We start from the raw sequence: 12,788 nt of genomic DNA, 5'->3' as shown, positions 1-12,788 counted from the left end.
CGCACGCTGGCAGCTGAGTTATTGTTACAGATTTTCAAATGAGCTGCCACTTTGGCTTTTCGATAGACTCTAATGAAACATCCAAAATCTGAACAGAGACACATGGAGAATTTACCCTGAGTGGATGGAGAATGTCGTGTTCTCTTCAGGGAAGCAGCGCAGAGGTGTGTGGTGTGACATGGGAGTCGGGGTCCTCTGATCTCATGTTATGGAGCCCATAGTGACTGGCTACCCTTTGCGTATGCAGTTGAGAAGCCTGACACTGGGCCTGCACCCCATGGTCATTTACACAGATGTGAAATGCTCCCGGCTCAGTGTGGTGGCATTTCAAACCCAGTCCGTGCTCGCTTTGTGCTAGTGCCCCAGGTGCAGGCTGCTGGAGAGTGCTGCTAAAACCCAATGTGCTCCAGTAGTTGCGTTTACACTTGGAGGCTCTGTTCTACTCTGCCAAGTGACTGTAAAAATGGCTCCTTCCTATTCAGGGGCTCTGTCTCCTCTATGGAGCTGTTGACTCTGTCTGCAGGAGGGGTTTTCCTTCCCCTCCTGTTGATGCTGTGGAGCCAGCATGGACTGCCCTGAAACATGAATTCCGCTGTCTCCAAAATGGCTCCAGGACCAGCAATAGCAGCACAAGGTTCCTCCCACACAATGCTTCAGCTCTGGGTGCTTTGGTGTCCAATGCCTAGTGAGGGTTTGGCCTCAGAGTAACAGTGAGGTTATAACTCCCCTGACAGCTCTAGGCCCTTGTGTGCACTACCTGCGGATGCATTTACCACTGGGTTGTCATGGGGTTAAGATGCATGAGGCTATAACCACTCTAGCCAGTGCTGGTGGCAGAGCAGTGTGGGGGAAGTGCCCTATAACTGTCAGTGAAGGTGCAGACCCAGAGAGGCAGTGGTGCATGGGCGCCTCTCCCGGAGGAGGCAGGGAGATAATCCTCCTTCCCTTCCAATGTCATGGAGCCAGCTAACAGCGCTGCCTTTTGGTGGCTACCAGCTTTAGTCTTTCACTGGTAATTCCCTCCCCAAGTGGGCCAGGTGGGTAGTGACTGAACAGAAGCATGGGCTGATCTGGAGGCCCCAGTGGTAAGGTCAGGGCCTGGTGCAAGTGGTGACCATGGACAGAGGAGAGTGTGCTTAAAGTGCCCTGAAAAGCATTTGTACAAGATGGGGTGTGGGCACCGTGTCTGTGCTGGATCGGGGGCCTGGCAGGGGCTGAAAGGGTTTTTTGCTTTTAGAAATATTAGCAGCGTCCAGTTTGCTTGTCCTGGTTTTGGTGGGGGATGTCTTTCCGGGGGTCTCAGGATATCTATGAAGGGAGCACTAAAAGCCCTAGTTAAAAGGGAAGGGATGGAGTCTTTGGCAAAGACTTCCTTTATCCAAAAGGTTAGTCACTGACATTAGATTCATAAATTCCAAGACCAGAAGGGACCACTGCAATCATCTTGTCTGACCCCTTGGATAACACAGGAGAGAAATGCCTCAAAATAATGAATAGAGCAGAGCTTTTAGAAAATTGGCCGCGGGGGAGAATCCACTCTGACCCTTGGTAAATTGTTCCAATGGTTAATTACTCTCACAGTTAAAAATTTACACTTTATTTTCAGTCTGAATTTTTCTAGCTTCAACTTCCATCCACTGGATTGTGTTATACTTTTCTCTGCTAGACTGAAGAGCTCATTATTAAATATTTGTTCCCCATGTAGATACTTACAGACTTTGATCAAATCACCCCTTAACCAGCTTTTTGTTAAGCTAAGTAGATTGACCACCTTGAGTCTATCACTGTAAGGTCTGTTTTCTAATCCTTTAATCGTTCTCATGGCTTTCTAAACCCTCCCCAATTTATCAATATCCTTCTTGAATTCTGGACTTCAGAACTGGACACAGGATTCCAGCAGTGCCAAGTACAGAAGTAAAATAACCCCTCTGCTTCTACTCGAGATTCTGGTTTATGCATCCAGAGATTCAGCTGATTATCCACCATGATCCTCCAATCTTTTTCACAGTCAATGCTTCCCAGGAAAAGAGTCCCCCGTTGTGCATGTATGACGGATATTCATTGTTCTTAGATGTATACGTTTACATTTAGCCATGTTCAAATGCATATTGTTTGCTTCCGCCTGATTTACCAAGTATCCAGATTGCTGTGTCAGTGACCTGTCATCTTCTTTACTTACCACTCCCCCGATTTTTGTATCATCTGCAAACTTTATCAGTGATGATTTGATGTTTTCTTCAAGGTTATTGAAACAAATGTTAAATAGCATAGGGCAGAGAACCGGTCCCTGCGGGATCCCACTGGAAACACCTGCTTGATGATTCCTAGTTTACAATTACAAAATTGCAAAACACAAAACAGCAAAAGCAAACACAGGAGTGTAACAGTCTGAATAAACCCTTCCCCCTGCCAGGTGTTCAGCTTTCACTTCTGCGATGTTGTCATCCTCACTGGTTCTTCAGTCACCACAGAGGTCTCCAAGCCCAGAGAAGACCTGAATCTCCAAATTCAAAAATCAAGCGGGGACAAATATCTTAAAAAAAACCTCCAGCCTTCCCCTCCCCATCAGAAAGTGTGTGTGTTGGGGGGATGGGGACACAGACTTAATCCCATCCCCTTTGTAGATCACTATTCTGCAGCCATCCACTGATGGCAGCTCACCAGGAGTTACCTTCTCCCAAAGAGTGAAAATTGTTGTATTTCAGTTTATAACCAATTATATTCTGCAGTTGCCAAAATGACTTTCAATTGGAGTCCTCTTGATTTCTAATCAGTTGTTGTTTGGCACATGCCAACTGTTAAGTTTGGACTTTGCCATGCCTAATTACCCTCTCACAAACGCTCCCGGCACCGAGTTGGCTTCAATACAGACAGGGCGATGGGAAGCCATGCTCTGAGTTCTGGGGAATCAGGGCAGCCCAGGACCTGGTAACTCTGCATCCCATCTTAAGAGAGTGGGGTGGATGTCACTGGCCAACTGGTTAAGTTCCTGCAGGTTATTCTGGGCTCGCTAGGAGGCACTGGGTGTGGCTTCTATTTGATGGAAGGCATACCAGGGTGGGATTGGAAGGATCCAGTCCTGTGTGCCCTTGTGCACCCATGCTCCTCAGCTGCTGCTGATCAAACTTCTTCAGGCTGGGACCAGCAAAGGGAGGTGAGTCAGTGGAAGGGCAGGATGAGCATGGAGGAGCCTAATGCTGGGCCCCGGTGGTGGCATTGTCTAGTTGGGTGCGTGTGCCATAGCCTCGCTGTAGGTGGGGCCAGACAGGATCAGGTGCGCTAAGGGCTTTGGCCAGGTGATGCATGTTACAGCCAAGGAGAGTTCCACCCAGCCTCCATTTCCATTCAAGCTGGGGCCTCTCTGGGGCTGCTGTTAGGGAGCTCGATGATGCCTGTTAGGAATTACAGAATGCCCCCTGCTCCCACAATCTGATCGCTGTTCTGTGCACTGCATCCCCTCTCTGGCTCACTCCGACCCTGGGCTGGGTTCAAACCAGCTGCTGAGAGGTGTTGGGTTCCCTAGCCCCTGCCAGCTCCCTCCCCCCGCTCATCACTGCATTTTAGACAAGCACAGGGGACCTACAGTGCAGTGAAAGCATCCCCCATGCGTCGCAAAGATGATTCTTCTGCCAGCGCGGAGTGCGGTAGGCCTGGCTCCCCCTCCCCCATGCTGGGCAGACAAGAGCCAGCCTGAAAACGTGATGCTACAGATGGTGCAATACTGAGGCATTGCAGCCTGCATCCCCTTGGGACGGAGTCAAAACTGCACAGAGCCCCCCTGGCGACTGGCTTTGTGTTTGCTCCATGACTCTAGACTGCTCCCCATTGGCTGTTGTTACTGGGGTGAGTGAAGCTCTCAGCTGTGCTAGAAGAAGAGCCTGCAGGAAAGCGCTCAACATATCAAACTCGGTGAGTCCACGAGTGGCTGCAAAGGCATCTCACCCGGAGCCCCAGGGCTGCAGCTAATCAGCCTGAAATGGAGAAGATTGTAGCCCCCCTGCAATTAGAACATAGACGTGACCCATGGAGAGCAAAAGGCCCAGCATACTGTGTTCTAGCATGATCTGATGCTGCAGCACCAAGCATGCTGTCAGGAGCCATGGTGGATGGAGTGTGAGTGCCAGCTCAAGGCCCTTGGCATTAATGCTTGTGGGAGTGAAGGCTGTGTGCTGGCCCATGGCCCTTGGTGCTAATGCTTGTGGGAGTGGACGGTGAGTGTCAGCCCATGGCCCGCCACTGATGCTAATGATGGTAAATGAAAACAGGTGGGAGGTTTGGTTTTGTTTTGTTTTTTTTTAGTTTTATTTTTGTGTTGATTACCATGAACACACACGCTGGCCACATGGTACTGTCGAATCATCAGCATCACTTGGGCTCCTTCAGAACCAACCACCCTCTTGCCAACCTGGGCATCAGCCCTGGCTGGTTTTGTTCCTATGCTCAGGTTGAAAAGCAATTTGTGCATATGGGTGAATGTCCCTGTGAGGCAGCGTCTTGGTCTGAGAGCCCCAACCTTGGGGCTCAACAGGCTGGGAAGTCAATTGTGTCACTGCTGGGTCGGTTGGGCTCACTCTTATCCGGGGGGGGAGTTCCTACTCGCAAAGAATCTAGCTCACAAACAGGATTAAAAGTTGAGATTTACAACTAGATGGAGGGAAAGGAAACACCTCCAGCCTGGGGATGAAGGTGACTAGAACTGAAGAAAGTATAGGGCCAGAAGGCTTGAAATGCTGAGCAAGATGTTTGTCCTTGATCTCATTAGCGTTCGTGTCTCGGGCATAGAATTTGCTTTGACCTTCAGTTGAATGTTTGCTCAAATCTTTCTTCAGGGCAGGACTGGGATCTTGCTGACCCTTCCATCTTGGGTGACATGCTCCCGTTCCCCTCTGCTGCCCTCCTTGACATCCTCTTCTGGGTCTCAGCTGTTTCGCTAGCCTTTGAACCAGGGCGGCCTGATGCCAAGGCCTCAAGTGAGATGGCTCCCCTGGGATTGGCCTCCATTGACCCAGGACAACCTGAAACCATGAGCTCAGGTGAGCTGACTCCTTTGGCTTTAGCCTCCATTGACCCAGGTCGACTTGCAGCTGGGACTTCGGCGGAGATGGCTCGCCTGGGATTAGCTTCCCTTGAAGGAGGTCGGTTGGAAGCTGGGACTTTGGGTGAGGAGATCTCTTTGATTCGAACATCCATGCAGCCGGGTTGGCGTGACAATGGGACCTCAGATGATATGCTTCCTCTGTGCCAAGCCTCCTTTGATCCTGGCTTGCGCGAACCCGAGATCTCTTGGGAGGTAGCTCCTTTGATTCGAACATCCATGCAGCCAGGCTGGCGTGATAGTGGGACCTTGGAGGGGGTGGATCCTTTGTGATAAGCCTCTTCTTCAGGGGGCATTTTGGCTGAGGACCTGGGGCCCTGGGAGCCTCTGCTAGATGCTCGGCTGTTCTTACTGGAAAGCTCCTTTGTGGGCTGCGTGTGTGATTCAGGCTCTCGAGGCTGTTTAGGGAGGAAGAAGCGCAATGGTGGTTTGAACCCTGCCGTTGGTGCTTTGAACCCTGCTGGGGAGCTGCACAGAGGCCATCAGTGCCATGGACGAGCACTGCGAAGCCACGGGGGGAGAGGAATGTGAAGGGCAGAGCTGGCACTATAGGCAAGCTCTTTACTGCCAGTTGGGCTGTGCACCTGGGCCCCCATGCAGAGAGGGTTTGCTGCAGTTCTTCCTCTGCCTGGGTCTCCGCATTCCTAGGCTGGGTGATAACTTCTTCCCTTCTGCAGTGCTGCTGCAACGGGCTATTTCCACTGACACCTGAGGATGAACTGGTGCTGCTCAAGCACCACCGAGGGCCGGGGCCCGTCTGCTCCCATCATTGACCCCAGCGGCATTAGAGACCTTCCTGTCAGTGCTGCAAAGTTAACCCTTTAGAAACGGGCTGGCCAGTGTCCTGTAAGTTCAAGAAGGGATTCTGGCCACTGGGAAAACTTGTCAGGCCTGACCTGCCTACCTATTACCAGGAGCCCCTTCTTCCTGCCCTGGGTAGTGTACCCAACATGACCTACATCCACCAGTCTCTAAGGTGCCACAAGTACTCCTGTTCTTCTTTTTGCGGATACAGACTAACACGGCTGTTACTCTGAAACTACATCCACCATAGATTCCCAGCTCCTCCCTTGGGAGGGCAATGTGGGCAGAGGTCAAAGGTCCCTACCTGCTTGGGGCATGGGCTTCTGTGCAAGAGCGAGTTTGTCAGGTAAGAAAAGAGATGCCACTCAGCACTACCGGAGCAGCTGGGGCAGGGGCATTTCTGCATTCTGGGCAGCTCCCACTTAGTACCTGGAGACTGGCAGTAGTGAGAGCTGTGGTTTGTGAGCTCCCCCTGCTGGTACAGCTGCAGCACTGCATGGGCACACGCCCCAAGCTGCCACGGCAGAGTGCACAACCAATGCTATACTGATGCAGCCCTGCAAGCCAGCAGAGAAAACCCCCCAGCACCTCCCCAAATACCAGGGGCTGTCAGTTTCCAGAGCACATTACTATGTGAGATGAGAACGAACCCTCAGCATTAGCCTCTGCTATGCTGAGTACAGAGATTAGGGTTTTATTTGTGTGTGGGTTGCTGATGGGTGTGTGGCAGCCCATTGAGGTGCCTTTGCCATGCAGCTGAGTCAGCCCCTCCCCAGCACAGCACAGGCTGCCATGTTCAGGAGATTAAATACACTCTGAAAGGATGGACAAGAGGCTAGGAGAGTGTCCTTGAAATCTGCCTTTGGGACACCCCCAGCTGGCTTTATAAACCCTGGCTTTGGTATTTTGGGGCACAGCCTCTCTCTGCTCATTTGCCCAGCTCAGAGACCCAGACACCCTCGTGTCAGTCAGGCCAGGCACAGGTTAGTGCCAACAGTTATATACACTTGCCATTTCCTAGTGCCCATTGAGGAGGCCCACAGGCTGGGCCCCCCCACTCTGTTCTGCAAGGGTTCAAGCCAAGCCTCAGCAAACAGGTGCTGTCTGCTCCCTGTAGGAAGGTGCGGCCCCTGCACACAGGGCTCCCTACCTTGCCAGTGATCTGCGGGCGGAGGCCGTTGCAGGCGCTGGTCAGTGCAGTGGACTTGTGGATCCAGTCCGTGAGGTGCGAGGCTGCGGCAGCCGAGCGGGAGGTCAGGTTCAGTTTGGCTGGGGGAATCTTCAGTGGCATCTCCCAGGTTCCCATAAATGTGCCCCAGGGGGAAGCCTGCAGGGCAGGGGGGAGATGGCTTTGGTCTTGGGCGGCAGAGCCCTGAGAACTCTCCGAGACAGAGCAGCCCTGTCTGCACTGGCATCAAAGGCCTGCTACCGCCATGTCTGAAGGGGGCTGAACTCTGCCAGCTGGCAGTGAGATCCCCACTACCCAAAGCTTCCTGCCCCGCAGGGAAACCCAGCCAGCAACAACCAGGTTCACACACAATTTTAGCTTCCCTAGCTCTAGTTCTGAGGGGGGGCAGGAACAACCCAGGAATCCAGCTGCTGCCCCCGGCTCTTCCGCACCAACTTCCTGGGCCGACTAAATGCTGGCCCTGGCTAGCTGCACCCTCTCTAAGGGAGGCACAGCCTGGGCTTTCACCTCACCAGGCAGAGCTAGTGTTACCAGGAGAGGGCTCTGCACAGTGGGTTGGGTGCCCGGGGAAAGATGGGCCCTGCATAAACCAGCTGGTTTCCTAGCTCATGGTTAGAAAATAACTGCCCCACGCAGAACTCCCTCAAACCCAGGCCAGGAAGGGCAAAATGCAGCACCCTCTCTGGTGGGGGCTCATGGGCACATCCCCTCCTGTTCGTGATCACACCCCTCCCTGGGGCCAGCACCAGCACTGAGTGCTAATGGGCAGGGGCCTTCAGGGTTAACTTCTCAATGTGATTCAACAAGGGGACATGAGGAAGAGGAGTTGTCACTATCTGATCACCCAGGGCTTGGACAGTGCTGCTCAGTTTAGTTCCCTATAGCCTTCACAGTGCAGGTTTGATGTACCTGGCAGGGCTTAAATACCATGGTGATGGGCACCAGAGACAAGGCAGATAGTTACTTGCCCACTTACTGGGCTCCCAACTCCAAACCCTGAAAACTGCTTAGCAGACAGGAGCCAAAGCAGCCCACTCACCTTTGAACGCGGCACTGTGGGGAGCAGGTGTCCTCGGTCATTGGCTATAAATTGGGTGTAGCCTTCCCGGGCAGAGGGGTGCTGAGGGCAGAAGGAAAAAAACAGGGGTTAAACTGCCGATGTGGAGGCAGAACAGAAATGGACGGAAACAGCCACTGTGGGGCTGGGCTATGAGGGAGTGCCTGGGAGGGCAGCGGGGGTCCATCACCCTGGCTCTCAGCATTGGGGCCTGGGCAAACAGGGTTTCCCAGCTGCATGTGATCCAAACTTGTAGGTCCCCAAACTGGCTGCCTGGCCCACCCTGGTGTGATCCCAGCACAGAGGCAAGTGGGAGGCAGGGTCTGTCTCCAGATTACTCTGGCTCTATTGACACTATCTTATTGCCACGCCCTTCCATTGGATTCCAACTCATGTTAGAGGCTAACAACTCCTGACTGGCAGCAGCCAGGAAGAACAGCAGAGGAGGCCGTTAGGCTAAGAGGCTCCTGGGTGCGCGCTGTGTTGTGAGATGGTGCAGCCACTCTTCCTGCACAGGTGAGGTACAGATGCAGCACAGTGAGGCCTGCAGAGAGCTCTGAGATGCGTCCCTGTGAAAGGGGAGCGCAGGCAATGCAGGGTGAGGGCAGAGGCGTCCTACCTCCTTGTAGAGCTTGGGCAGGGTCCAGTTTTGCAAATTCTGTGCAAGGAAGGCATCCTCATACTGCAAAAGAGAGAGGGGGCAGACCATTAAACAGAGGCAGCAGAGCCAGAGAGTTCCACCGCCCACTTAGGGTGACCAGATAGCAAGTATGAAAAATCAGGATGGGGGTGTGGGGTAATAGGAGCCCATATAAAAAAAAGCCCCAAATATCAGGACTGTCCCTATAAAATCAGGACATCTGGTCACCCTACGCTCACTGCAGATACTCAGGGTATGCTTAAATAGTCTGGGATGGCCCATTTCCCAAACCTACCACCTCCCCTGTCAGAGATCTCTCCAGTCCATCCAGTTGCACTGACAACCTTGTGCCCTTAACAGCAGGGGGCCAGCGATGAGGAGGGCTCACAAAACCCTATTCCTGCTTGGAATGCATGCAAGCTGGCCCTGGAGCCTGTGAAGCAACCCAGAAACACCAAGATCATGAGCTTCCAGCATGGCCCAGTGGGCAGGCAGCCTGGCCTGGGGGAAGGAGCTCGGGCTGGGAGCAGGCCATGGGTTAGCTTGGAGCCAGGGACCCTAGATACACCTGCAATGCGACCTTGGACAAGTTGCCTCCCACTGGGCCTCAATTTCCTCTGCTTTAAAGGGGGTGGGCATGATTCCGAATTCCCGGCCATGCATGGGTGGGAAGCCCTGGCCATGAGCCCCCCACAGCTGTGGTGGCAGGGCCCAGGCTGGACCTGCCATCGAAAAGGGGCAGCCTGAGGGGGCAAAAGCTGAAGGTGTTGGGTGGGGCTGTGTGGGAGGCAGTCTCAGGGGAGGAGATTGTTTCTCTGGGGGGTTCTGTGTAGGGATTTGTCTCATTGGGGGAGAGGTTGGAATGGGGGGGTGTTAGTGGGGGACCTAAGGGAGTGTCAGACCTAGATGGCTTGGACTAGGGCAGTGTTGGGGGGGGGCATGGGGACAGGTTAGGGGCCCCAGGTTGGTGCCTGTGGGGGGTGGTTTGGGAGAGGTAGGGCTGAGGGGCAGACCCGTGGGGAGGTCTGGGGGTGTTGGGAGGTTGGGGGGGGGAGTTCTCTGGGGGGCCCGTGGGAGGTGGGCAGTACCATGGGGGGTAGGGCCTGGGTTGGTGGGACCCATGGAGGATGTAAGAGGGGTCGGGCAGGGTAGGACTGGGGTCGGTGGAGCCCGCGTGGGGTAGGGCCGGGGTCAGTGGGGTCCGCGGGGGGGACAGGGGTCAGCGAGGCGGGTGGGGCCGGGGTCGGTGGGGTCTCGTGGGGGGGTAGGGCCGGGGTCATTAGGGTACCGGGGGGTCCCCGCCCCCCAGCTCTCACCTGCCCCGCTTTGTAGTTCGTTGCCATGCCGCCTCCGGCAGCTTTCCGCTCTGTTTACTTTTGTCTCCTAGCAACCACGCGGGGCAGACAGCAACCAATGGGGAAACAGCGCCCTGGTCCCCGAATCTCACAAAGTCTCGCGTAACTGTCCGAGAGCTGAGCCCTCCCTGTGGCCCCGCCTCCCGCAACCCGCCCCCTCGTCTGACGCGCTGACTCCGCCTCCCGGCGCTGCCCGACCCCGCTTTGAGCCGCTTCTCCCCAGGGAACGTCGCGCGCAGACAGGGGCTGCGCTGGCCCGGCCCGGGCTCCCTGCTCCTGCCCCCGTGGGAGTGCGGGGGGGGGGCATTACAGCCGCTGGTGACTAGCCGGGCCCTGTGTTTAGCTCCTGGTTGCTACTGGCAGAGCCTGCCCCGCCCGGACAGGGTGACCAAGTGTCCCCTTTTTATAGGGACAGTCCCGAGAATTGGGGCTTTGTCTTATACAGGTGCCTATTCCCCGCCCCCGGTCCTGGTTTTTCACACTAGCTATCTCGTCACCCTAAGTCTGGGCCGCAAACAGCAGCTGGCCCAGGCCTGAGTCTGCCCCGGCTCGGGCCATGCCGGCTGCTGAGCCCTGCAGCCATCCCACGGCACAGGCCGGGTTAACAGTGATGGTCCGTCTGTTCCTCGGAAACATGAAATTGTGGCCCGTAGGGAGGCCAAAGCACAAGCTCAGGCCAGTGAACCTGCTGGGCTGCTACCAGAGGCGCCCAGCACCTGCCCTGTGCTCATTGCACCAAGCTGCCACCTTGTGTGGCTGGTGTCATGGCCAGCTGGCAGTCCCCATCAGAGAAGGGCTGGAATGAAACCCAAACAGCAGCAGGAGAGGGGCAAGGGGCAGGACATACATACAGGAGACAGACAGTCACTGCAGGAGAGCAGCATTTTCGGATGCAGAGCAAAAGTGACACCTTGTGGCTAATTTGGGCTAACCACAGCTGCTGGATTTCTGCCTCCCCAGTCCCAGCTGTGCGGGACTGCAGGGCATGTTTCAGAGGGGCAGGACTGGCTCCCAGCAGTTCTGATGTCTGAAGCTGAACTTCCTAGATTATCACTTGGCTCAGTGCAGCCCATGTCATTGCAGCTGTGTTATTACAGTTGCAACGTTGACAGACCCCAGTCATCGGCAGGCAGGATCGAACCTGGGACCTCTGGAGCTTAGTGCATGAGCTAAAAGCCAACTCGTTGTTAGGTAAGGCTGTAGAGCAGACTCATTTAACTCTCTCTCTAAGTGGTCTCAGTGCCACTAGCTGGGACAGAACACCACACCCAGAAGGTGTGTGGTTTACACAGGCACTTCAGTTGTATGTATACGTTGGTTGCTCCATATGCCCTTGTAATGGTGCAAATCGCTGCAGATCGTTTAGCAGGGAAACACCTATGCTGTATCCCTGCACAGCGCTCCTTTCATCCGCTGTTGGATCATTGCATTGTGGGTGTCAGCACAGCTTCCCAGAGCACGGACTCAAACACCTGATGAACAGTTGGCAGATTCCTAAAGGGTCAACACTCCTGCTATGAAAGCTCCCAACACACATTTCTGGGTCCTCCGGGAAGTGCTCCAGCAAAACCAGGGAAGCTCAGATTTGATATTTTGGGCATTCCATGGTAAACACCAGACAGAGCTGCCCCCTTCATCCCTACAGGCCTTCTCCAGGCACCAGAAAGAAGCAAAAAAGGGCACAAACCTGCTTTTTTTTTTTCTTAATTCAATAAATAAAACAAACCCCAAACAGAGGAGATTTGTGAGGAAATAGTGCAAATGCTGGTGGCGTAGAACCTTTGCTATGGCCAAAGTGCTGACAGGAGGAGCTGGGCACCTGCCCCATAATCGATTGAGGTATCCAGGGAAGTCCTCTGGGAATACGCAAAGGGATGGGATTTCAAAAAGTGCTCAGTATTGGCTTGACTCTGCTCCAGTTGAAGTCAATGGAAGTTTTACTATTTCCCTGAGAGTAGAGTTAGGTAAACCCTGAGGCCCGGGTCGATGAAGGTATTTAGATTCCTAACTCCCAGAGAAATCAATGGGTGTTAGGTGCCTTTGTGGAGCTGGAGTTGAATGCTTTTGCAGATCTCATGCGAGGTGCCTACATGTATCTGGGAGGCAGGGATGTATGAACCCCTGGGTAGGTGCTGAGCCCTGCTCAGGGATAGAGGAGGGATGGCTTGTGTCTCCTGGTGCTGCCAGGAGCCCATTTGGCCCCCAGCACAGAATAGAGCGGCACTACCAGCTTTCCTAGCTTGTGACCTGGCTGCAAGAGCCCCCCGAGGATACCCTGACCACCACCTTCCTGCCCCCACCCTGGGGACACCGGCAGGGTGGGAGGGCTGCAGCGTTGCTAAGTCAATTGCTCTGGCTGAGGAAGCCTGTAGGTTTTCTGTAGGTTTTCTTTGCAGTTCCATCCATGCCAGCAGAAAGTGACCACAGTGCACCGAGGAATCCCTTGTCAGCTTCCATCTGGCTGCTGCCTCCTCTCCTTGCTGCTAGCAGCAGGGACATGGCGGTCCTGGGCTGTTGGATACATGCAGCCTCTGACACCTGTTCTCCTTCTCTTAGGGATGCCCGCATGATGGGTCTCTGAGACGTCCTGAGTGCAATGAGTTTGTGGTTCTCAGTCCAGTTCCTAGTGGGCCCACTTGACCCAAACC

General features: G+C 54.3%; 1 protein-coding gene across 2 annotated transcripts; it reads right to left on the bottom strand.

The window, feature by feature from the left end:
• Positions 1-4,278: 4,278 nt before the first annotated feature.
• Positions 4,279-10,252, bottom strand: CFAP126 (cilia and flagella associated protein 126). Of its 2 annotated transcripts, XM_034756868.1 has the most exons (5): positions 10,102-10,250; positions 8,765-8,827; positions 8,128-8,208; positions 7,050-7,226; positions 4,279-5,493 (listed from the first exon to the last, which is right to left on the bottom strand). In XM_034756868.1, the coding sequence occupies exons 1-5, from the start codon at positions 10,126-10,128 to the stop codon at positions 4,798-4,800; spliced, it is 1,044 nt and encodes a 347-aa protein (XP_034612759.1). In that variant the 5' UTR covers positions 10,129-10,250; the 3' UTR covers positions 4,279-4,797. The 2 variants fall into 2 exon arrangements, with proteins under 2 accessions (XP_034612759.1, XP_034612761.1); XM_034756870.1 differs by lacking the exon at positions 7,050-7,226 and having other exon boundaries at positions 10,102-10,252.
• Positions 10,253-12,788: the final 2,536 nt, after the last annotated feature.

Source organism: Trachemys scripta, chromosome 24 (genome assembly GCF_013100865.1).
Source record: "Trachemys scripta elegans isolate TJP31775 chromosome 24, CAS_Tse_1.0, whole genome shotgun sequence".
NCBI lineage: Eukaryota > Metazoa > Chordata > Testudines > Emydidae > Trachemys > Trachemys scripta.
This window is presented reverse-complemented; position numbering and strand designations above follow the sequence as displayed.